The sequence below is a fragment of the Canis lupus genome, chromosome 10 (genome assembly GCF_011100685.1).
Source record: "Canis lupus familiaris isolate Mischka breed German Shepherd chromosome 10, alternate assembly UU_Cfam_GSD_1.0, whole genome shotgun sequence".
Taxonomy (NCBI): Eukaryota; Metazoa; Chordata; class Mammalia; order Carnivora; family Canidae; genus Canis; species Canis lupus.
Genome location: NC_049231.1, coordinates 11,623,905 through 11,649,486, shown reverse-complemented (window position 1 = coordinate 11,649,486; position 25,582 = coordinate 11,623,905). Strand labels below are relative to the sequence as shown.

Here is a 25,582-nt window from a genome sequence, read left to right as displayed (position 1 = left end):
GTGCATCTATTAATTCAGTGAAATAAAACTCACTTTTCTCTTTTCTGAAAATTTCTCCTTAATGAGAGGAATGGGGATGGAGTAGACAAGAAATAAGATTCTGAATATAAGCCAACTCTTATAAAATCAAAATTCCTTCTTGTGCTGACTAAAACATAGTACAGAAAATATTGTTTACTGTAGATATTTACAAAAATTCCTTTACTACCACAACATTTGTTATTTCCTTCTTTCTACCTGTGGACATAGTACTTACCTTACCTCATTTTAACTAGTCTTTCATTACACTAATAAAACACATATACAAGATGGTTGCTCTAGGCAGGTTACTATCGAAATAAACTTCACCATAGTCAAGGAAAACTCTTATTTGCCCCCCAAATTTCACAAAATGGACATTTCAAAATAAGCTGTTTAATGTGACTTAGAATTTCCTGTGAGGATTAGAACATGCTACCACAGAAGGCAAATTAGTAAATTTGGATAGCACATATGGCACACTTACCCCCTTTTGGTTATTAGGTTTTCTTTAAAACAATGCTAACTACTCATTCAAAACATTACTTATTCAAAATGATCTAATTTACAAACTAAAACAATGATCGTAAATTTCACACTGAGATGAAGGTGAGAGCAAGGTGACTCACATTGGCACTGAATTTTCTTTTAACAGGGAACATTAATCATTTGTAAACAAAACCCATTCTTAAACCACAGTGAGCAAAAAACACACTATACATCCATACAAGGGATTACTTCCTACCCTCCTGTCACTTAAGAGAGCTGTGTAGTCAGGTTTTACAAATATTAAAAGGAAACCTAGAAGAAGTGAGAGCAAAAGAAGTGAGAGCTAGCATATTCAGATGAAGCACAGCAGTTAAGATATATGGGAAAAGACAAACACAAGGCCGGATAATATGAGGCAGATCTCAGATGACTTAAGAGTTGTAGAAATAATTTTTTAAATATCACCACTATGAGTATCATAGTATCTATTCAGTGGAAAATTAAGAGAACTTAATTTTCACATTGGCCCCAAAGTGACACTATATCTTAAGGAGATGAAATATCTTAGCATGTAAAAAAAGAACTTTTTATTCTTTTGCCTTTTTTTGTTCTTCCCAAATTAATGAAAAACTAAAGAGTGCAAACCACCCTAAATCTTATGCAGTAACAACACAACCTAAGATTTTGATCTATGGTAAAAGAAGTCTTACAAAGAAGCATACTTATTTAATACATATTCCATAAAATATGCTTAAAAATTTTATCAGAGAAATGGACAATGATTTGAAAATATGCAAAACCTTGTATTTCAGGGAGAGGAAAAGCATGAATGAAGAGTATTTAAAAAGTAATTCGGAGGTGCCTCGTTAGCGCAGTAGGCAGCGCGTCAGTCTCATAAAAAGTAATTCGGATTCATTACTCTTTGTATACAAAGAAAAACTGAGTAACAAATTTGCTGTGGAGCATTGGTTTAAACAAGTAGTAAGAGGAATGCAATCTAAAAGAAAATAACTGTGACAGTAAAATTATTTCTGTAAGAAGTGTACAATCTTAAAACACTGAACTACTTTTGTTTTGCTCAGAGTGGTCTGAGAATGGAGGCAGAAATTACAGAATATGAAATACAATGTATGTACATACTGAAAATTTACAATACTGATATTCCCATTAAAATATTACCTACTTGAACTTAAATACTAAATGCTTTTAGAAAAATTAATACATATTTTAAATGAGAGAATGCAATTAACATTACCAACAGTTCAAACACAAAAAAAATTAAGATGGGACAGACATTAACAGCTTGCCAACATCATTAAGTTTCCAGTTAAATTAAGAACTTGCCCTTTTAGCCATTTATCACTTTAATAGTAAATTACAGTATTTTTTTTATATACACGCTTACTGACATTCACGTTAGCTTCCAAGTTATTTGTATTCCATTAGTCCACTTAAAATGTACATGAAAGCTCAAAAGGACTCATATTTTAAAACTTCTAAAAAGGTCAACAGACCCTATTATGATAATAATTAAATGTGCAGATAGTTTGTTTAAAAGTTTTTCACTCGAATATATTTGATCCTAGCCCCCACCCCTATAAAGTCACATCTACAACCGCAATAAATACTGTTTGGTATAGCAAAGGTACAATATTCCAGGATAACAGAATTTTTTGCCCTAGGAATGCTTATGTAAAATTTTGCTTGGATGAAGGCACATAACAATATTACAACTCAATTCTGATTAATGTACAAACAAAACATGGGAATTTTGGTATGGTACACATCAGTGATTAAGAAAAAAAAGCCAACAATAGTTTGCAAGTTAGGAATTCATAGTTAATGTCTGAATGTAATGAAACTCAAGCCATGATACAGTTAGGTGTACCCATTACTGGAATGTAATGTTAGTTAATTCAAAGTATTTAAAATTAACAATGGACTTTTCAAGGAGTTTGAAAAGGAGTTGGCTAACTATGCTAGTTTAACTAAAACCAAGAAGAAACTCATTATCTGGTTCAGAAGCCCCTTGATGGGGCACATCCAAATTTGGAAATGATTAAAAATGTATGGAAGCTTAATTATCATGCCTTCAGTAATTAGCAGCTTGTTGATAACTGGCGAAGTCTACATAAAAACGTAACTTAAAGGACTTGTACCTTACTATAAATGAAATGGCTGATATAGTTAAACATTTCAAGTAATATGTTGGTCATAATTCACCTTAAGCAACTGACGGAGACGGAGAATTTTTTTTCATAAAATGGGATTATGATCTAGTCAACCCAAGGGGAAAAAAACTACATCTTTAAAATTTAGCATTTAGATTTACATGACACATTTAATCCTTACTCATATCCAAGAGCGGAATTAATTTCAATAAGCTCAGCTTTAAAGCGAAAGATGTTTTGCTTCATACTAAAGAAATGTTTGAGATTTATATTAAGTTCTACAATACAAAAATAGCTTTTAAAGCTAAAGTTTTCATAAATATTTAAGATGCATATTTGAAATGCTAGGGAAGTATTAAAACTGGCCTTTTCACTTCAAAAAGCCCATAAAACTGTCAATAATGTAATAGCTAATCTACCATAAAAATCAGATTTACATGCTTGTTTTATAAATAGCATTATTCAATAAGGATCTCATTTGCTAAAATATATCTATTAGTTAAAGAAACTGCTATTCTGTCAAAGAATTGCATACACTTGATAGTCTCTGATTTTGCCCATAAAAATTTAAATACTAACAATTATCATGACTAAATTTTTAGTGTTTCCCACAATTATGGAAAATAACTGTGTAAAGAATGGTTACCTATAAGGGGTTTATTTTAGCCTAATTTACTTTGGATATGCCACCAACACATAAAGAAAAATTACTTGTTCACAGAATAACCGTTGTGTCACATGCACAAGCCTCACAGTGCCCTCCCCCTACTTTTCACATGAATAAATGCTGTTCACAAATATAAAAATAAAATTACACGTGAAAATGAAGTATAAACAGACAACTTCCCGCTTTATGAAAAATGTACACAAGAAATAGTTTTAAAATACAGAAAAAAAGACACAATGATTATGGTTTATGAATGAAACATCAAAGAAAATTATTTCAAGGTTATTCTAACCTGGGGTGCATGATCTGATACAATTTAAAATTCTTAGATATGGAAAACCCTAAACCCATTTTAATTAAGTTTCGCATCTTCTTTGCAAATTAAAGGATATGGTTTCTTTTATTTTAAAACAAAAGCAGATGCCAAGAAAAGTGTCTTCTAAAGAACATTTTAAGTACAAAAGCTCTTTCAATGCTGAGACCATCCTCCTATATTATAAACTATTACATTTTCTTTAAGTTTTAGGGATAGAATGAGTTCAAGGAAAGAAACTTTCAATTTAACTTTTAAATATATACGAATTAACTTCCTGTATTTTGTATTTTAAATTACATGCAAACTATCTATACAATTAAGACAATTCCAATTTTTAGATTTTAGAAGTAGACATGAGTCCTCTTGATTATTTTCTTGCTTTCTTAAGACCATTAACAATCTAAAAGTTTTAACTCCACAATACAATATTCAAGGATAAAACGTCAAATTTTTTTACCTGTCAATACTTACCTGTTATTTGTCTCAGATGTTTCCAGAAGATTTAATTCAGAACAAGTAGTTGGACCATTTAAAATGTAGGTATATACTGTATAAACAATAGCCTTGGAGTTATAATTACTGTTAATAACACATATGCTAAATATAACCGGAACAAGGAATACCCACCTTCTTCTAACGATGACGATACTCGCGCTCTCGGTCCCGTTCTCGGTCCCGGTCTCGGTCCCGATCCCGGTGTCTCTCTCGTTCTCTGCTTCTCTCTCTATAATAATCATCATGACGATCTCTACTACGGGATTTATGACGCCGACTCTTTTCTCGTGATCTACTATGGTCCCTCTCTCTTGATCGTTCACGTCTTCTAAAAGAAATTACTGGATTAATGCTCTCTGTAAGTGGATAGCAGTGTTTAAAAGTACCTAAGGCAAAAAATTCTTTACAAATCTAGTTTAGACTTAGGATATCCTGAACTTCCAATAATGATTTACCAACTCATCTAACAAGCATGAACTAGAAGTTCCATTTTTAAAAATATTCACCCCCAAACTGGGAACCAGACACACAGGGGCAATACATCTTATTACATCTAATAGCCTAAAACAAACACGTAGTGTTTACTGAACAAAAAACAGAAAGGTCAAAGAGAAAAAATTTCAAAGGACATGTTGTTTCAAACTAAAGAATGTATAGAAAGTAGTTTTTCAGACATAAAATTCATGAGATTATGAGACTTAAAATACATAAATATTACCACCCATTAACAGGTTTCGTAAACCTATGTGTAAGTTATCAATTTTACTTTTATAACTAACCCAAATATGATTAATCATGAGTGCTACTCCCTTAAGAAATTTTCCAATAATATGTATGTTTGCTAGCTACAGGGGTGTGCGATGGAGAGCTGCGGGACATGATGGGAAGCAAAGTTCAAAACTTAGTACTTATGACCACTAGAAAATACTACAATACTATTCACATTTTATTCAATAAAAAGCAATGTCTCATTTAGCTGCTTTCAAACACAAATCAAAAAAACAGGTAATTTGACCAAACTAAACTGCTTAAAATACTTTTCTGAAATTCACAATAAGGAAGTAACTGTAAGATGAAATATCCATTTTGTATTTTTGCACCAGATAGCTAGACTTAGCAAACATCATTAGATGCTAAGCTCCTTGATCAAGGAAGTTCTTATTAAGTAGGGCTTAAAAAACTAAAAAGGAGACTATGTAAACGTATGGTCTTCAGCTATGACAATTTTGTTCAGCTATGGAGATTCTTATTTACACTGGGTCAGAAAGGTACTCATTAGGAAATTGGGGACCATGACAAAGAAAAGCTCCTTTCCCTTATCTTAATGAATACTCTACACCAGATAAAATACACTAAGGACAGATCTATGAATATCTCGTAGAGATTAAGGATCTACTACCTTTCAAATATATGTAAAATTTCAAAGGTAGCTACAATGCTTTAAAAAAAAAAGGAATTACCTAATTAGAAAATAACAGATCATTCATTAATTCCTTTGTTCAAAGAAATATTTATTTGGCACCTATTCTGTACCAAACATTGTTTAGAGGATCCCTGGGTGGCTCAGCAGTTTAGTGCCTGCCTTCGTCCCAGGATGTGATCCTGGAGACCCGGGATCAAGTCCCACATCAGGGTCCCTGCATAGACCCTGCTTCTCTCTCTGCCTGTGTCTCTGCTTTTGTGTGTGTGTCTCTCATGAATAAATAAATAAAATCTTAAAAAACAACAACAACAATAAAACACTGTTTAGTCATTAGAAATATTGTTGTGAACAAGACGGGTAAGGCCCCTTCCATCTTTCAACATATGTTCTAGTGAAAAAAAAAAAAAAAAAGAAATGTGCAATAATAATAAAGAACAGTGTTGCCTGCTGAGTGGCTCAATCAGTGGAGGGTCCAACTCTTGGTTTTGGCTTAGGTCATGATCTAAGGATTATGAGATTATGCCCTGCGTCAGGATCTCCAACGCAGAGTCTGCCTTGGATTCTTTCCCTCTTTCTCTCCCTCCCCTCAAATAAATAAATAAAATCTTAAAAAAAAAAAAAAAAAAAAAAAAAAGATTATGGTGTACTATGAAAGAAATAAAAAGAATAACCTGGGAGAAGACCTCTCCTAGAAGTCAGGTTGAGTTGAGGCATGAAGAGTAAGAAGACAGCTATATGAAGAGCCAGGGAAAAGGACTCCCAGCAGAAGGAATATCAAGTATAAAGGCAGTGAGGTGATTAAGTGTTGATGTATCAAGAGGAAGAGAAGGGAGACCACTGTGACAAGAGAATAGTGAGCAAGGGGTAAGGTACACAATGAGGCTGGAAAGACAGGAAGGTATCATACAGTGTCTCAATGTTTACAGTCTTATTCTAAGAGTAACCAGAAACCTTTGAAGGGTTTTAGAAGCAAGCAAACACCTGGCATTTGATTCAATGTTTAAAACAAAAACAAAAACAAAAAACATTCTAGCTGTTGCATAAACAGTAATAAGTAAAATCAAAGTCCTACTTTAAAGTCCCAGACATATTATTTTTTGTTATTTTAAAAGTAACAGTTTTTTATTTTTATTTATTTTTATTTTTTTTATGATAGTCACAGAGAGATAGAGAGAGAGGCAGAGACACAGGCAGAGGGAGAAGCAGGCTCCATGCACCGGGAGCCTGACGTGGGATTCGATCCCGGGTCTCCAGGATCGCGCCCTGGGCCAAAGGCAGGCGCCAAACCGCTGCACCACCCAGGGATCCCTAAAAGTAACAGTTTTAAATAAGACATGAGACAGGAAAGTTTTACCTTGATCCAGAACCATAAGACTTGGATTCAATTCCATGAAGGCAATCTTGCAAAGAGCTAATAAGAACTTTGCAACGATCATCAGCAGATACTTTGGATTGTTTAATTAAAGAAATTGCAGTTACCAATGTCTCAATAGCACTCCCATAATCACCTATGAGGGAAAGGAGAGGGGTTAAAATCAAATAAATTATTTCCAAAATACCACCAAACCACTTGGGATAAGAGTGATAAAGTGTTTTATAAAAGAGCACTAAAATAACTACAGAAGCTGTCTTAATTTTAGTGTTTCACCATGTGGAAACAGCTTTATGCGTTAAATTAGCATGATTTGTTATTATTATAGCTGTATAAGACAAGTTATTTGTAAATACAAGAATCAAACTTAAGCCATTAAATGTCAGGACTAAAATTTAAATCTACATTTAAAAATTTTAAATTATGGATCTTTTCATTACACTGTGACATATAGCTTCTTTCAATGTCTTTTAAATAAACATAGGTATGATTTGGGAATATGAACATAGTAAGTACTAAATGTAAATGACCAATCTTTAAGATTGCACATAGTTTTAGGTCCTTTCTAATAACACAAATAAGAAATATTAATATAGGAAGAAATATACAAACCAGCACTGGCATCAGATACAGCTCTTGAAATAGCACTGCTTGAGATTGCCCTATTTCTATTCATGATTTCTTCAAACTCAGCTTCACTCAATGGCGTTCTTGCAGTATCCATTTCCCTGTAAAATAAAAATAAACCTTAAATTGTACTCAACAAATTTTCTAAGTTAGTCATAACAGTATAAAACAATTCATAGTAGTTGCTTTTGACAAGTGCCTCAGAGCAAGTAGTTACTTTCCCAGAGCGAAGCATACTATTTATCCTATAAAGAGAAAAAGTCTAAGCAAAATTCTCTTACACTACCATCTTTCAGCTGAAATAAAGTAGCAACTTAGAAATCTTGTCTTTCTGGAAGCCTGAAATAATGTATTTACATATGCACAATATTCTTCAGGCACCCAAAAAGAGAAATAATAAATTATTTTGATGTATATAAGATAGTTACTTGTTACTATAACTTTCATTTACATATATGCTTTTAAACGTTGACAGTAAAAAATACAGCTCTATACAATTAAGGAATCTGGTTACAATCATCCTTTAGGCACAGGGCCCAACTCACAATAGAAGGATAACAAACGTCTGATTAATTAATAGAACTTCAGGCAGGGACAAGATCTTAGACCATCTTGTTTGCCACTGAATTTCCAGAAAAGCATCTGGCAAATAAAAGATATTAAGTATAAACAACTGTTGAAAAAAATGAATTAAATGCTAAAATTTTCTATAGCTGCTTGACAACTTTAAAAATTGTACATGTACACTGTGTCACTATACTTAAAAAAGAAAAAGTGTACATGTACAGTATAGGAAAAGGAAAGCTTTTTGCCATCTGAGTTACTAGTTAGGACACTGAGTTAAGGGAGGCAGTAGTTCATTTCATTGAAATGAGGAAATAGCTAATCTAATCTTTTACATGCTTCTAAGGTATTACTATTACTCCCCAAATTATAAACATCCTGAGCAAATTACAAGTTGTTCAAAATACATGTTTTTTAACCAAATGATGTGACTTGTGCCCATCCTATCACCCTTAAAAGTTCTCATGTAAGATGAGTTTTCTCTAATTTTTTAAAAAAAGATTAGTCATTAATAACCACCTCCCCATTCTTGAAAATTTAATACTGCACAAATTCTATTAGGTTAGGAAAAGGGTATGAAACTCAAATTTTAAACAAACTAAGTCATCTAACCCATTCTTACATACTAAAGGTGAACACTTAATAATATGAAATCACTCACTGGAATTGAACACAAAAAGTTTTACTATTACTAGTTCAGCAGTTTTAACTGTTTTCTAGAGGAAACAGTATTTTCTTTTTTAAAAAGATTTATTTGAAGAAGAGAGTGAGAAAACACGCACACAAGCAAGGGGATAGGGAGGCAGATGGTAAAGGGAGAAGCAGACTCCCAAATGAGCAGGGAGCCCAACATGGGGCTCAAACCAAGGACCCTGACGATATGACCTGAGCCAAAGGCAGATGCTTAACCAACTGAGCCACCCAGGCGCCCCTAAACAGTATTTTTAATAGTTATAATGATGCAACCTCTACAAACAGATAATGGTTAATGGGCGTTGTTTACAACATCAAATTTACTGCCATGTGCCTGTGCAATTGCATGGAATTAGGCAGACTCTCAAATCCATTCCTTCAGGACATTATCAGACAAAATGAAATACAAGGTAGTTTAACAGTGATAGTTTAAAAATATAAACTCAGAGGAAATTAAAGGGGGCAAATTCAAATAGTTCTTAGAGATGACAAACCTAGCTCTCTAAATTATGTTTCGAGTATGGATAGTTTTTAAATTACTTTTGAAAGGGGCTAAGAGATCACTTACTTGAACAGTGATTTCCACCTAGCTCTTCTCCAAGGATCACCATTATTTTAATTTCCATAAAAACTGTGTTTTATAGGCCTTTATCTACCCAAATATACTTGTAAATTATCGAATGTTCCCATTTTAATTAAACGTTAGTAATTTGCCACTCAGGACTCCTAATCACCATGAGATAATCATTAGTACTCACATAATAAACTGATCTAATTCTTAAAATGAAGAAACTTTAGTGCTCTGTGTAGTATCACCAATGGTAAATGAGATTCACTTTAAAATCTTAAAAGTAGCTTAAGAATCCCACTTGCTCATTTAAATATCTTTATTAACCTCTTTTAACTTAAAAAATAATGGAAATGAATCCCTAGGATTTAGTGACTTGCTCTAAATCATGCGTCTTTATTAAGTGGCAGAGGTAGTTTATTCCCAACGCTGTTTGTCTTTCATCAGATGACACTGCCTCTTCAAACAAGAGAAAACAATATAGAAAATTTAGTATCTGGGGAAAAGGTCATAATTTAAAAAACCAGCCAAACAAAAACCTTAGTGATGAGAACATGGAATATCTTTTGCCAATCAAATCCACGGTCCTAAATACACACTAACTTACCTCCCAGGAGGCCCATAGTCACCCCTGTCATAGGGTGGGGGTCGGCCATACGGATCTGTTGGCGGTGGGCCCCGGCTATCTGATGTAGGCATGCCGCTGTTAGTCGGTGGAGGAAAGAAAGCCGGGTTCACATGTGGAGCTGGTGGTGGGGCACCTGGAGGTGGTCCAGGAAGATGCGGAGGAGGAGCAAGTGTAAGGGGCGGCCCAAGAGGGCCGGGTGGGCGAGGTGGAAAGGGGCCTGGAGGTGGAGGTGGTCCCTGTTGTGGAGGTGGTGGGCCAGGAGGGGGGCCGTAGCCTGGAACTGGAGGTGGAGGGCCGGGAGGAAGCGGGCCCAGCGGAGGCTGCCCAAAAGGCTGTCCAGGAAAAAGAACTGGTGGTGGAGGGCGATCTCCTCGATTAGGAGGCCCAGCTAAAGGGGGAGGCAGAACCTGACCCGGAGGTGGAGGACCCGGTGGACCAGGTGGGCCTGGAGGGCCCAAGGGTGGACGTGGCGGAGTCTGTCCAGCTACAGAACAGAGGAGAGAGGAGAGAAAGAGAGAAAACACTTCAGTAAGGGATTACAACCGGTATGCCAAGATCATACTTTTAAAGCACAACTCACAGACCAAGATTCTTTCTCTTTAAATGAAACCCGTATGGTAAATGCTACACTAACAACTACAAAAGTGAAGTATATCTTTACAAATGTAACTAGCTCAATTTATGCTTAAGAAAAACTATTGAAACAAAAAACGTTAATAAAGAAGATTACAATGCTTAGAGAGAGTTTCCATCTTTCAGCGTACACACATTTCTTACAGTGAAATCACCCACCTTATATTCTACTCTGATGCCAAGCTAGAAAGTGAAACAAGGAAAAATGGTCTTGAAAGGATTTTTTAAGAGGTAAGAAAATAAGACGGATGTAAATATTCTATATATAAGTCAAGCAAGTTTGGAGAAAAATAAAGACCTTTTAGGCCAAAAATGGGTATTTCCTCTATGCTGTGCCCCATATGCCATGGAATCCTAGTTTCCAGGAACAAAGGCCGAGTTCCTTTAACAAGATGCTTGATCAAATTTCCTGGATTCCAAAAATAGCATAACAAGGAGAGTAAGTTACATTAATAATGCATTACTTGAAAAAGAGAGAAAAGGAAAAGAGGTATTAAGGTAGACACATTTTATCCATGGTAATTTAAGAAAAATTTTACCTGGAAAAGGTGGGGGTGGCCCTCCTGGTCCTGCTGGTCCAGGAAATCTGTCCCCACCGGGAACAGCCCCTGGAAAACGGCCCCGTCCTCTACCACCTTGTGGAAATGCTGCACGTGAACTGCCTCCTGGAGGACCAGCTTTACCTTCCCCAGACATTTGTCCTGATTGTGTAGCTGCAAACATCCAAATACTCATAAATAGCATTTATTAAAATAGTCCTCTGAAATGTAACCACTGCTATTAGAAACATCTATTTCAAAGTTCAAGTATGCTATATACTAAATTGCAGATGCCTCAGGTCTGTCCACACTACATGAGAAGTACTGGTTAGAAAATGTTCACATCTAGTTAAGTTCTTTTGAAGTCTCAAAATATCCAGACTTAAGTGTATTTCCACTGAGTAAATATGAGTTACTTTTGAAATACCAGTACTCTGCAGCAACCAAGACCTGAAATTCTCCCAACAGAAATACGAATTTCGGTAAGCAAAAATTATTTAAATCTTATAACATATTCTTCACTTAAGTCTTATGTGCTAATAAGAAAAACAACCACTTGAATTTCTGTTAATTACATGATCATCTACCTTATCTCCTTAAGTGACAGCATTCCTAAGTGTGTAATGGCAAATCTTTTCTATATTCACTTTACCAAGTGGTGAAAGATCTTGGTGCCACGCAGAAAATCAACGAGTATTTTCTGGTTACCAGTGGTTTCTCCCCACCACAACACACATCCACATAACTGTCCTTCAATCTAAGGATTAGAATGTAGTTTCTTCCTTGCTCTAGGATGGGAATGACAGGACAAGAATGGCAGGGCTATAGAACTTGCAAATTGTTGTATAATATGGGCCTGAGACATGTAGAGAAAAATGGAAATGGGTTTTCAGTACACAGGACCACAGTCATAAACCAGATTTAATTCAAAGGATGGACTCTCTAAAATGGATTCTCCAATGAACTAAGTATCATGATGACTTCTCCAGTGTAATATCTAACAAATACTAACAACATTGCTTAAAATGCACATCTTTTAATAAAGGCCTCTGAGGGATTGCTTACTTTTCCTGGACTGCATTTCAAATTGACTCAGGAACTGTTTATTGCATGGAGTTACAACAGGATTCTGACCATGAAGTTCTCTTTTAGGCAACAGATCCATTAACTTTTTTGAGGATGCTTCAGATCCAACACCAACAAGGGCAAACCTAAAAGACGTTTAAAGGGGTAAGGGTAGAAGGTGAGGAGGGATTAACAAAGCAACTGTTATTGAAGAGGAAATGGTGTGAATTTACCTTTATGTAAGAAAAATGAAAATATTTCTTAAATCTATAGAAGTTCACATTTTCATCTTTAACTTTTTCAAAAGAAAAACATACCATACACTTGACTTATTTAAAGTGTACAATCCAGTGTCTTTTAGTATATTCAGAGTTTTACAACCATCACCACAATCAATTTTGGAGCATTTTCATCATCTCAAAATGAAACACCATATTCATGAGCTGTCACTCCATTTCCTCCCATCTTTCCCCAACCCTAGGAAACTACTAATTCACTTTCTGTATTTATGAATTTGCCTATTCTGGACATTTCATATATATGAAATTATATAATATTGGTCCTTTGTGACTAGCTTCTTACACTTAGCAGTTGTTTTCAGGGTTTACGTATATTGTAACATGTATCATTCTTAATGTCTTTTTATGGCTGCACATAATATTTCATGATATGAATACAGCACATTTAAAAAAATCCATTCATAAAAAAATCCATTCATCAGTTGAAGGACATTTGGGTTGTTTCCATTTCTTGGTTATTATGAATAATGCCACTGTAAAAAGATGCTCAACATCACTAACAGGGCAACGTAAATCAAAACTATAATGAGATACTGTTTCACACCCACTAGGATGACTATAATCAAAAAGATGGAAAGTTTTGGTGAGGATGTGGAGAAATTGAAAATTTCATACACTGCTGATGGGAATGTAAAATGGTGCAGTTACTTTGACAAATCATCTAGTAGTTCCTTCAAAGATTAAATATAGAATTAACATATAATCCAATAATTCCACTATTGTGTGTGTGTGTGTGTGTGTGTGTGTGTATACCTACCTACATTATGGAACTGAATATATGGGCACACAAAACTGGTACAAGAATAGTCATGGGGCATTATTCATAATAGCAAAAGTGGAAAACAACCCTAATGTCCAACAAATGATGGAATAAAAATGTGGTACTTCCATATAATGGAACAGTATTCATCTATAAAAAGAATTAAGTATGACACATGCTACAAAATGGCTGAATCTTGAAAACACTATGCTATGTGAAAGAAGTCAGTCACAAAGGACCACATACTGTATGATTTTATTTTTATGAAATGTTCAGAATAAGCAAATCCACAGAGATCAATTGTTTAACAGGTATGGGATTTCTTCTGGGGGTGATGAAATGTCCTGGAATTAGTGATAATATATCAAAAGCCATCAGACTGAACATTTTTAATAAAAGGACAATTTAAAAAATAAAAATAAAAGGTCAATTTTATGGATGTGATTATATGTATCTCAATTACGAAAAATAAATTTTAAAAAGTGGAAAAAGTATAAAAACAAGAAAAGAAAGGAATGACTATCAATTTCATACAGTTATAGGATATTCTAGATTATTCTCAGAGAGGCTCTTAGGAGCTTAAAACTTCTCTCCAATGTTCAAAATGGTCCCTTAACTAGATCCCTTATTCTAGTCAATGAAAAATTCTGGTGTGTGACAGAAGATTATCTTGGGTCACAACACTTAGACACAACCTAATGAATTCATTAAATTAACAAATATTTAGTGACCACCACCACCTACATGCCAGACATAATCCAGGGTTAGGGACGCAAGAGTGAACAAAACAAAATCCTTCCTCTCATGGAGCTTACAACCTAATGGAGAGAAGACAGTAAGTAAAAAATACTATAATAAAGAAAAAAGAAAGGAAACAGTGAAAGGAGTAGAAGGTAATATTTTGCATAGGATGATGGATGAGAAAAGAGAACTCTTTCAAGAGTCCTGAATGAATTGAAAGAGATCCATGTGGATATTTGGGAGGAAGAACAAACTAAGAATAAGAAACTACTAGCATAAAAATCCCAGGTAGGGAATGTGTTTGAGGAACAGTAGAGATAAATGTGGCTGAAACAGTATAAGGAAGGCGAAGAGTGGTAGTATATAAGGTCAGACAGGTGGTAGGGAACAGATCACAAAGTGCCTTGTAGGCCACAGTAAGATTCTGGCTTTTACTCTAAGTGATAGGAGCCCAACAGAAGAAGATCTGAGCAGACAAATATTGATGTCACTTTTTTCCAATGTTTACACTGTGTAGTAACATAAGCTGTAGGGGATTTAGGGTGAAAGCAAGAACACCAGGTAGGCTATTACAAAGTTCAAGTAAGAGATAACAGTGGCTCAGACCAGGTAAAAGAGAAGTGAAGTTCTTGAGAAGTGGTTGGATTCCAAATATATTTCAAAAATATTCTTAACATACACTAATACACTGAACAACATTAAACAAGCATATTAAGGCATATTCTATATCATTTTGCATCTAGCAATTTTAAAAATCCAAAATCTGCACCTCAAGGTTTATATAAAGTGATGCCTGCTGTAACATTATTTATAATTGGCAGCCTGAAATCCCAAATGACCAAAAATAAGAATGGTAAAATAAATTACTGCAGCATATAAGCTAAGATGGAAAGAATTAAGACATTAGAGAGGATGTGGTATTTATGGGTAAATATGTTTTTACTCATGTCCTAAAACATGTGAATTGTAATCCTGTTCTCAATTTTTTTGCACTTAAAATACAATAGAAGCACGAGGAAAAAACCTTAAAGTATAGTCACTAAATATTAAGAGTGACTGTGTATAGACAGTGAGCTTGTGGCTTTTTATATTCCTGTTTCTGGGTGTCTGTATTTAAAATGTTGCTATTAATGATCCTATCTCATTTATATAATTTAACAGTTAAAAAAAATTAAACCAAACATTCATGCTACATTATTCTCCAGTTGCCCATCTTTGCCCATCCCTAATCACAGGAGAATAATGCTTCTTCAAACTGTCATTTCAATAATCATTTCAACCACAGCGGGAGGAACAGAAAAATTAAATAGGCCTAATCAGTCTACACTCCTAGCTTCACTAGTTTTAGTAAGTTAGGGCAAGTGCCCATATCTCTGCCCAAGAACCTTCTGCCAATGTGAATAAAGCATATGTATAGTTAGTATTAGGAACAGTTGCTCTCAAAATTATAATCATTAGCTACATATTAAGGAAAAAATGAAATTAAAATTCTTACCCCTTTGACTGGCCATTTGCCCGATTTTCAAAAAATTTTATCTCCAAAATATCATTCACTCCCAAAGAATGAACTGCTTCAGTTAAGTCTTCATCTGTTGTCCACTGTAAAACATTTCCTCCTCATTAACTATCAAAACATCCTAGATTTTTACTGTTCCAATTTAGTTTTTAAGGGTAAACTCAAACAAACAGGAGACAGTCAATGCTCAGTGCAAATTTAACTAGAGATACTGCCAATTAGTCTTTTTTTTTTTCTTTAAAGATTTTATTTATTTATTCATGAGAGAGAGAGAGAGAGGCAGGCTCCATGCAGGGACCCCAGGACTTGATCACGGAACTCCAGGATCACGCCCTGAGCAGAAGGCAGCCACTTAACTGCTGAATCACCCAAGCATCCCTAGTCTTTAATTTTTAAATGGCATAAAAGCACCTGAAGACCTAACTTCATCCCTTGATGAGAGTTTCAGAAATTAGAAGGTATATATCCTTAGAGATAAGAGATTTTTTTTTTTAACTCAAAGAATTTCTGGTCTCTCCCAACTAAACTGCTACAATGTTAAATTTTTAATAAAACCAATCTCACTTATCATTTCTCTCCTTAAAGCAAATTATTTAGGGAAATAAATTCCACCTTATGTTTGAGTAGAAGATAAAAAAGAAACCGAAAACCACTAACATGCACTGAGTACCTATCATGTACTTTATATCAAATATTTAATGCTTAAAACAGTATTATACATCCTATTATTATTCCCATTTCATATATGGTGCAATGGAGAAGTTAAAAAGCTTGTCCAAGATCACAAAAACAATACATAGAAGAACTAAGATCCAGAGTCTTATTTAGGAATTGCACTCCTCACAACTACCCTTACACTGTCTCCAGTATTATAAAACTGCTCAGACTGAGTGGTTGGGGATGTAGTTAGTTTTTTAAAACTGTGAACATTTTAAAATAAAATGCTGCTAAGGAAGACGAGTGACAAATTTTGATTTCTAGACAATTTTTAAACTTTCAAATGTATGTACTAAACGTTTCTGAGGGCAGCCTGGGTGGCTCAGCAGTTTAGCGCCGCCTTCAACCCAGGGCGTGATCCAGGACCCGGGATCGAGTCCTGGGTTGGGCTCCCCGAATGGAGCCTGCTTCTCCCTCTGCCTGTGTTTCTGCCTCTCTCTCTCTGTCTCTCATGAATAAATAAATAAAAATCTTAAAAATAAATAAATAAATGTTTTTGAGTAGAGATGTAGACTCTATAGGACCATTTCAATGAATATTTAGGAGTTATACTAATAAAATAATATACACTGAACACCCAGTTAATAAAATTCCCAATCAATAATCTCATAGTCTCATAAAAAACCCAAATTAAAATACAATGTATACAGCAGTAGTTCCATAAATGAGATTTCAAATTTAAAAGCAGAAATGAAGTTCAAGTTTGTAATATAAATTAGTTAATGAAAACTTACTTTTTTAAAGATTTTATTTTTTAAGTACACACCCAACATGGGGCTAAAACTCACAACCCCAAGATCAAGAGTCACAGTTCTGGGGATCCCTGGGTGGCTCAGCGGTTCAGCGCCTGCCTTTGGCCCAGGGCATGATCCTGGAGTCCCGGGACCGAGTACCGCGTCAGGCTCCCAGCATGGAGCCTGCTTCTCCCTCTGCCTGTGTCTCTGCGCCTCTCTCTCTCTCTCTCTCTCTAGGTCTATCATGAATAAATAAATAAGTAAATCTTAAAAAAAGAAAAAAAAAAAAAAAAAGAGTCACAATTCTTCCAGACTGAGCCAGCCAGGAGCCCTAATCATTAAAACTTTAAAAAATCCCAGGTCAGCGACACCTGGGTGGCTCTGTCGGTTAAGCATCTGCCTTCAGTTCAGGTCATGATCCTCAAATCCCAGATCAAGCTGAGTGTCAGGCTCTCTGCTTAGCAGAGTTTGCTTCTCCCTCTCCTTTTGCCCCTCCTCACTCGTGTCAAATAAACAAACAAAATCTTAAAAAAAAAAAAAAAAAAATTCCCAGGCCATATTATTTATTCTGAATTCTGGTTTCAGACCTCATGTATTTTTCTGCGTCAAACTAGGATAGCGGACATGTAGAAGTACTAAAGTAAAAAGGATATCTAATTTAAACTCAAAATATTATTTAACTGGAATCTCTACCTAAACAAGCTGAATGACCACAAAATTCAAAACTAGATTTGGAATTTATAATGTTTAAACATACTTGAATTTTTCTCTTCATTGCATAAACAAGCATACAGAACAAATCTTCAAATTTTTATTTTATAAAACAAAAAAATTAACTACTTGATCAGTTCAAAACCAACTACTAATAATTTAATTCATATGTTGAAAGTTTACTTACCCATGTTAGATTTCCAATATACAATGCAATTCTCTTTCCAGTATATGTATAGACAACATTTGGTGCTGCTCCTTTACCCACATCATCACCAACAGTTGGTGGGAGAGTGTCCATGTAATCACGGTCTTCTGGGGCATCTCCATTATTTGCAGATGGAGAGATGACATCATCATACAAATCTATCTGATCATGCCCACCATATTCAGCTTCCTGAGGCACAGAAATAATACTCTAAATTATACAACAGTCAGACAACCACTAAATAGATTTGAATATAAATTCATTCAACTATTTTGTTTTAAAAATCTGGTAGAAGATAAAGCCCCAAAGATCTCAGTATAAATCTTCTCTTACTTTACACCATATATGTATTCTTGAGTGGTACCTATAAAGTGAATTTCTAAACAGTAAATCCTATTTTCCCATTTATATATATTATAGGAAATAATGTTTCTTGGTAAAAAGAATGATGTGGAAACAAAATAATAATATAAAATTTTTCTTGGAAGTACAATGCTCTTAAAGTAGAAGTAATAATACATGAATACAAATAGATGGGCTTCAAAAAAAAAAAGGACAGAAAATAGCAAAAAAAACTCAAGAGTCATTATAAATCTTTAATATTTAACTGCAGAAAAATACAACTATTATTTTCTATGGTGTTCAGGATCTTGTTGTCCAACTCTGTGAAAGGTATTAGTTTTAGAAAAAAGCACCATGAGCTAAGCCAAAGGAAAGGGGTGAAGAAATCTGAGTACATAAATAATTCCAAATGTCATAATAAATGAACAAGGAAAAGAAAAACAATAAATGAATTAAACTATCCAAATTAGTATCTAGCAATAGTTTCATTATTCTTAGTCAACAAAGAATTAATGCTTACCCGACTTATTAGTTTTCTAGTCAATTTAGCAAGAGATACCTAGTCAATTTGCAAGAGAACAGTGGTATGAACAAGAATTTAGTAAAGCTCTTCCACTGAGTGTCACCAGCAGAATTAAAAAATGCTAGTGGATGCCACTTACATGCCTGAATGGTGAGCAGGGAAAGAAGGAAAGCAAAAAATAGAAATGTACACAGGAGAAAAATTTAAAAAGGAGGGTTCTAGCATCAATAATTAAAGAAAAACAAAATGCAGACATTGGCAAGACAGAAATAATACTGCCCTTCATTTAAACTGCCCTTAGTAAGGGCCACAGGCTTCACTAGCCAGAAGAGGAAGTACTTTTATCTTCCTTTCTTTCCATCACTAAGTATCTAAATAAATGTGAATTATTTCATTTTCCTTATGAGGTAGAGTATTTGAGATAATAAAAGAGAAGCAATTACAATTACGAAACAACAAACTTGAGAATTTGGATATAGCTTATAACCCCTCAATAACAGAATTTATTAAAGACAAATTACCATATAAATGGCACATAAGGAGAGCTATAAGTTCCAATAGTTTTAAGGACTCTTACAAAGATAGAGAAATGATGCAAGGAAAGCATTTGTAACATGACTATAAAGAGATCAACAAAAATATTATTACAGGCCCCAGGAGAACACAGCTATTGTTTTGTTATCCAGAAGAAGGGCAGAGTTAAGAATTTTTTTTCAAAAGATAAAAACCTAAAAAGGGAAATACCAATTATACACACAGCCAAAGGAATCTGAAATTTACAAAGTCATTTTCAGGTAATCTTCTGCATAACTGAGTTAATTAACCAATTTACTAATTATATAACACCATCTTTACATAACATTTTGTTATGAGGCAGAAGGTCTGTAAGGCTTATTATCTAATAAGGAATCCAAGATGTCTAGGTAAGTCATAGAACAAAGCCATCTTTAGCAATGGGCAGAAATAAGACAAGTGACAAAATTATGCCTGGATTTTATTTTGTTTGTACAGCAACATCAAAATAATCTTCTAGAACTGAGTTTTTGTTAAAGTAGCATGCTCAAATTGCAGTGACAGTAAAAATTAAAAGGAGGGATCCCTGGGTGGCGCAGCGGTTTGGCGCCTGCCTTTGGCCCAGGGCACAATCCTGGAGACCCGGGATCAAATCCCACGTCGGGCTCCCAGTGCATGGAGCCTGCTTCTCCCTCTGCCTGTGTCTCTCCCTCCCTCTCTCTGTGACTATCATAAATAAATAAAAATTTAAAAAAAAATTAAAAGGAAAAGGAGTTTTGTTACGAAGTTTCAGTGTAGCTAAAGCTTCAGGTGGCATGACTGCAACAGTGGTGCCATACACTTAAGATACTAAAAAGATTCCCACAAGGGGTAGTGGACACTTTAAGCTCTTGCAAGCTAGTTCTGTACATCAACTGCAATTACTACTACTACTACTACTACTACTACTACTACTACTACTACTATTATTATTCAAAGGGAGTTGTGTTTCCCTCCTCCTCAGCAGACTATAGTCACAATACATGATCTGAGGGAGAGTAAAAAAGAAGCAAGGGTTATTTAAATTTACACTTTCATGTAACAGGTTAACACATTTTTCATTACTTGTAAATCTAGGAAAATGTTTACGTAAATAGACAATAATTTATAGGCATAAATGCAGCTACACTAACCTGGTGAATCATAATCACTTACTATTTTTGTCCGTCCACGAATTCCTATGTTGACACCAACCAATTTTCTGTATTGATATGATTCTACCAATATTTAGGATCAGCCATTTTGTCTGGTAGTTGGACTGCTTCCAATTGGTTGAAGTATGATGCTAATTGAGACCATGGTCCTGGGGTTTGATATCCATGTGGACTAGTTAGCTTCACTCTGTTCCAAGGCCACAGCCTGTACTTCTAGCCCCAACGGTATGCATTTGGATGTGGTGAAAAAATATTAATGAATCTGAATACATTTGCTGCCATTACTAAAAATGCAACTCAAAGTACATACTCTTGAAATATCAGTAATCTTTCTTTTCAGCTTCAGCATATCACATCTATCCTTCACATTAAAAAAAAAGAGAGAGAGATACAGGACTCCTCTACTTTCTGTTCCCACTTTAAAAAGGAGGGAAACACACATACTCTGAAATTATGCAAAATATGTATCATAGGTCATATACAAGGAATGTGACCTCTGAATGTCCAATTACTGAACAAAACAATAGCTTCTACTTTGTCAAAGAGAAATGGTCAACAGTGTCAAGTTCTATTATGGAAAAATCTTTTCAATTATTATCTTTAGAAAATTTTAATGGCATTCGATAACAAAACAAAAATCAATTATTGTCCCTCTAAATATTTTAGATGACAAATGCTGCCCGGTCCAACTATCTATTTTTCATAGTAACTAACCTACTGATAGAGCTGCACATTATATATAACTTCCAATAAAAAGCAGTTCTCAGGGTTAAAAAAAAAAAAAAAAGCCAGTAGTACTTTTCATTCCTTACACTCTAAATCACTACAATCGCTCTAACAACAAGGCATCCTTTCAAGATTTTACCCTTCAAGATTATGTTCTACATGATATACAAGTAGCTGCTGCCACATCAGAGAAAAGACTTTCCTCCAAGGACTTATTTTTAGGCATATTTTCCTTAATCATGTCCCATAAAATCTTAGTATCAGACATCCTGTGTATACATTCTGTATACCCTTACTGGGCTGACCATGGAATAACTGTACTACACTCTGTGTTCTCCCTGACACACCCAACATGGCTTTGGGTGATCCTAAATAACAGTATTCTTGCATTATATGAGTACTAGTAACGGTACAGCAAGAGCCACTGGTTTCAAAGCCCCTCTACTGAAGGAGGAGAAAGAGAAGAAGAAAAAGAAAAGAAAGAAATGAAGGAAGAATGAGGTGAAAAAAAAAAGAGGAATTTAACAGCCATTTCCATTTGGAGAAATATAAAGGGGGGAGGTTTACATTTTGCATTTACAAAACGTATTCTATACCGAGGAAGAGAAATACTAGCGTGCAAAATCCAGTAGATCATCTAATTCATATTTATCTTTATAGAAAAATACCATTTTTTGTATCTACTTATGTTCTAGTAGATTTGAAAATTAGTTTGTAATCCCTGTGAAAAGGTCAACTAATGTAAAGAAGCCAATGTGATACTAAAAATATGCTACACGAACCACAAAGTGGACAATTCACAGGCAGTTGAATAAACTACGCTCATAAATCATAAAACTGAGTGGGAAGAGTTCCAGATCCACTTAATATTTTTACCAAAGTTTCTGACTCAATCTCTACCTACCTTATTCTCAACTTTACAGCCTTTTTTTTTTTTTTTTTCAACTTTACAGCCTTATCTCAAGATTTTCTATTAAACATAAATTTAGGGATCCCTGGGTGGCACAGCGGTTTGGCACCTGCCTTTGGCCCAGGGCGCGATCCTGGAGACCCGGGATCGAATCCCACATCGGGCTCCCGGTGCATGGAGCCTGCTTCTCCCTCTGCCTGTGTCTCTGCCTCTCTCTCTCTATGTGCCTATCATAAATAAATAAAAAAAAAAATTACAAAAAAAAAAACATAAATTTATCAGAAATAAGGTTTCAGTAACACTTGTACAATATTTTCCAGAATTGGCTAGACGACTGGCTAGAGTAGATACATAATGATTAAATATAAAGTATAGTGATTCATGAAATAAAGGCAAGTTGACTTATGAGGATGTCTGGGTCTCTAACTTCTAAGTGAACTTTTTCCCAGCCACAAACTATACACATTTTCATTTTAAAAGTCATCAAATTACTAAATCAGCACAGCTACCAGTGACCTACTACCAGACGAATCAATAACTAAATTCTATATTAAGAGCTTTTGATCTCCAAACAAGCAAAATATACAGTTCAATGTATACAGTGTAAACTTTCCTAAGGTTCCTAGAATTGAATTTCCCCATCAATAAAAAACATAAAGGAGTGTTATAAACACATGACCTATCAGTGTTACAATTAAGTAGAGGCTTCTCATCCACACTACAGTGCATTGTCAGAGTAGACTATCCGAACTTTGTATCTCTCCTTGTTGGCATATCACACATACTCAAGAAATGTATTTTGAACAACTGAGCTTTAAAAAAAATTTTTTAGTCTTAGTCAAAATAAAAGTCTGTAATTATTAAATATTAGGCTAGTAACTACCACATTAGAGTACAAATCCCAGTTCAAACTGGACTGACACATACTATAGAGGCTGAAACAGAACTGCTTTCTTCTCAACTCCAAGTTCAAGTAATGTAGAGGTTTGGAAGTAGTTCAAATTCTCCTTCCACTGGAGCAACTAACTGTTCTCTTTGGTTACATCCAAAGACCTTCAATTTAAAAACTAAAGAGCACCCATGAAGAATAGCCAAATCTCTTATGCCTTCTCCCTTTCTTCAACCTTATTCTCCATTCTTCAATTCCATCTGGTGAAGAACGAAACTCTATAGTTTCACTAAACTTAATCTCACCCCACCCCCAAATGAAAATTTCTTCTAAGACAGTTGACGGTCTCATACATTTTGAAACAGGTTTATACTGTGCTTAACCAAAATACACACCTGAAGAAAAAGCTTCATAAAATACCATTTAAAATAAAACAAAATGGAAAATACAGTCTACAGAGAATGTCAAAGTATACGAATGTAATTAAAACTGCAGCTCACAGTGAAAAAGGACTTTTTTTTTTTTTTTTGAAGGTTTACAGCAGTTTAGAAGCCAAAATAAGTCAAGGTTGGTTATACTTAGTAAAACAGTTTACTTAACGACAGTTAAGAGTCATAGTTTCCTACAGCAACCAGTAGGAGTAAGAGCACCAGCTCACAATAAAGGGAAAATTAAATCAATCAGTAAGTAGTAATTCTGTAGTTGCCTCTAACTCTGATCAAATTTTGGAAAAATATTTCTGTGACAGTAACTTTTTAAAAAAGAGGATGAACCTTGAAAACGGCCAACTATCCTTTCGGGGCCATGTTTTGTATAAGAATTACGACAGCAAGCAGATTACGAAGACTGAAAATATGCAAAATAATAACAAAAACAAAGCCTCTATTTAATCCCATTTATCTGTTCAAAAGTATGAAGACGTTACTGGTAAAATTCTACAACTGTGTGTGAGATAAAATGCTGTAAGTTCAAGTCAACAAATAGCTACGTTTTTAAGAGAACCCTACAAAATAGCTCATCATCAGGGCCACAAAATTTTAATCTCCTGTCCTGCTCCATTAGCACTAGTTACCGCACAGGGAGAAAGTAAGCATCACTGCTTTCCAGTGATATGTATTAGAGAAATGGACATCCCAAATTAAGTATGGGAACATCTTTCATGAAAAGGTCCCGAAGAACGCTCAATTTCTAAAACTGTACCCAAATTCTTCTTTCATCAAACTAAAAAAGGCAAAGCAAATGTATTACCTCCTAAGAAAAGCTAATGAAGGCCGCCTAGAACGTTTAATTGCTCCTCTACTTTCCGGTATTGGCCCTCTTTTGGATGGAATGTTATACCCATTTGATTTAAAAAAAAAAAAAAAATTCCTAGAGGTCTTTGTCTACTGAACCTTCAAAAGCAGTAGAATCTGATTGTAGAGCCCAAGACCATTTTCTAACTTGTCATCGACACAACTCAGGCATCACGTAGCCAAAATATAAACGCGGTAACAAGACGTTAAGACTCTTTAAAGCTTAACGTTTGATTACAATACCCAGCCTGCGACGGAGTAACAACCGTTTCAAGTTAATTGGGAAATATCTTTCTTTTCACCCCCGGGGGAGGAGGGGGGAGGGGCACAGAGTCATTCCTGAAAACGAGAACAGTTAAGGATTTCTAGCTTTCCCTATTTTTTCTTTTCTTTTTAAAATCTTGAGGCCCTAGAGACAAATAAAAGTCCTGAATGGGACGGAGGGCAGGGGGTGGAAACCCCCCCCTCACCAAAACAAACAAACAAAAAAACACATTAACCAGAACTATATTCATAAGCTTCTCTTACAGACCTAGAATATATTAAAAAAAATAAACTTTTCGGTGCACTGTCGTCAGGCACCATTTAATTCTAAAAAAATTGTGTTTCTAGGATGGAGACAGCGGGCTTGGCTTCCACGCCACTCCCGTCGCAGCAGCGAGACCTTCGGCGGGGCCGCCCAGCTCCGCGGCGGGTGTTCGAGCCCCCGGGGCGGACCTTCCCTCTTCACCTTCTCCGACCTGAGGCAGAGCCCCTCGGAGGGCGTCTCGCATTCGCTTCTGGAAATCAGGTCTAGTTTGCAAACCCTTTAGGGTCAGCTACAAAGGATTTCGGGGCAACGTCCTTTATTGTCATCCTGATCTCCCGCGGAGAGAGCCACCAGCCTTTTTTTTTTTTTTTTTTTAATTTTCTTTTTTTTTTTTTCTTTGAATTTTTGTTTTCAATGCTTCCCGATCCCCCCCCCCGCCCCCCGCCGGCCCCTCGGAGCAGCTCGCCTGCAGGTCCTCCCTCAGGCCGCGGCCACCCCTCTCCACAGGTGTCTTCGCCGCGAGGGCCGCGACCCCCGGGGCGCGCCGACTTGCACACGCCCGAGTCTGAGAGGACTTGTTGCGAGCGTGCCGGCGCCCGGGCCGCCCTCGGAGAGCGGGAGGCGGCGGGGGGCGGGGAGGGCGCCGAAAGCCGGTGGCGGCGGCGGCGGCGGCGGCGGCGGGGCCCAGGAAGCGGGGCGCGCGGGATACAA

At 35.6% G+C, this 25,582-nt stretch overlaps 1 protein-coding gene across 5 annotated transcripts in view; it reads right to left on the bottom strand.

The window, feature by feature from the left end:
- CPSF6 (cleavage and polyadenylation specific factor 6) overlaps nt 1–25,582 on the bottom strand; it is a 36,246-nt gene that overhangs the window by 7,305 nt on the left and 3,359 nt on the right. For 2 of the 5 annotated variants that reach the window (XM_038549974.1, XM_038549972.1), the window contains exons 2-10: nt 17,934–18,143; nt 15,564–15,667; nt 12,269–12,414; nt 11,204–11,377; nt 10,963–11,073; nt 10,011–10,515; nt 7,564–7,679; nt 6,934–7,087; nt 4,289–4,484 (exon numbers count right to left, since the gene is read on the bottom strand). In XM_038549974.1, the coding sequence (XP_038405902.1) occupies nt 4,295–4,484; nt 6,934–7,087; nt 7,564–7,679; nt 10,011–10,515; nt 10,963–11,073; nt 11,204–11,377; nt 12,269–12,414; nt 15,564–15,667; nt 17,934–18,143 (1,710 nt within the window). In that variant the 3' untranslated portion in view covers nt 4,289–4,294. The remainder of the gene's footprint in view (nt 1–4,288; nt 4,485–6,933; nt 7,088–7,563; nt 7,680–10,010; nt 10,516–10,962; nt 11,074–11,203; nt 11,378–12,268; nt 12,415–15,563; nt 15,668–17,933; nt 18,144–25,582) is intronic. The other 3 variants (XM_038549973.1, XM_038549975.1, XM_038549976.1) reach the window with 3 other exon arrangements.